Source organism: Corvus brachyrhynchos, unplaced genomic scaffold, assembly GCF_000691975.1.
Source record: "Corvus brachyrhynchos isolate BGI_N302 unplaced genomic scaffold, ASM69197v1 scaffold166, whole genome shotgun sequence".
Classification (NCBI taxonomy): Eukaryota; Metazoa; Chordata; class Aves; order Passeriformes; family Corvidae; genus Corvus; species Corvus brachyrhynchos.
Window position 1 is genome coordinate 312,876 of NW_008239671.1, and position 353 is coordinate 313,228.

At 67.7% G+C, this 353-nt stretch overlaps 1 protein-coding gene across 1 annotated transcript in view; it reads right to left on the minus strand.

The window, feature by feature from the left end:
• Window positions 1-313, minus strand: part of DQX1 (DEAQ-box RNA dependent ATPase 1) — a 25,727-nt gene extending 25,414 nt beyond the window's left edge. The window contains 1 exon segment of the mRNA XM_017742388.1: window positions 256-313. Within this exon segment, the coding sequence (XP_017597877.1) occupies window positions 256-313 (58 nt within the window).
• Window positions 314-353: the final 40 nt, after the last annotated feature.

Here is a 353-nt window from a genome sequence, read left to right on the forward strand (position 1 = left end):
GTGCTGGTGCGGGGCATCCTGTACTAGATCTGGGCATCCCGGTGCGGGGCCGGGAGTACCGGAGCCGTGCATCCTGTACCGGCGCATCCCGTAGCAGTGCCGGGCATCCCCATGCGGGACATCCTGTACTGCTGTCGGGTGTACTGGAGCCGGGCATCCCGTAACGGTGTCGGTCCTTCCGTACCGGAGCATCTCGTAATGGTGCTGGTCGTACTGGTGCTGGGCATCCTGCTGCCGGAGCGGCGCACCCCGTACCAGCACTGGGCGTACCGTGGCCGGACATCCCGATGCCGGACATCCCGATGCCGGACATCCCGTACCGGCGCCCCGCACACGAAGCAGCACCCTCGGCC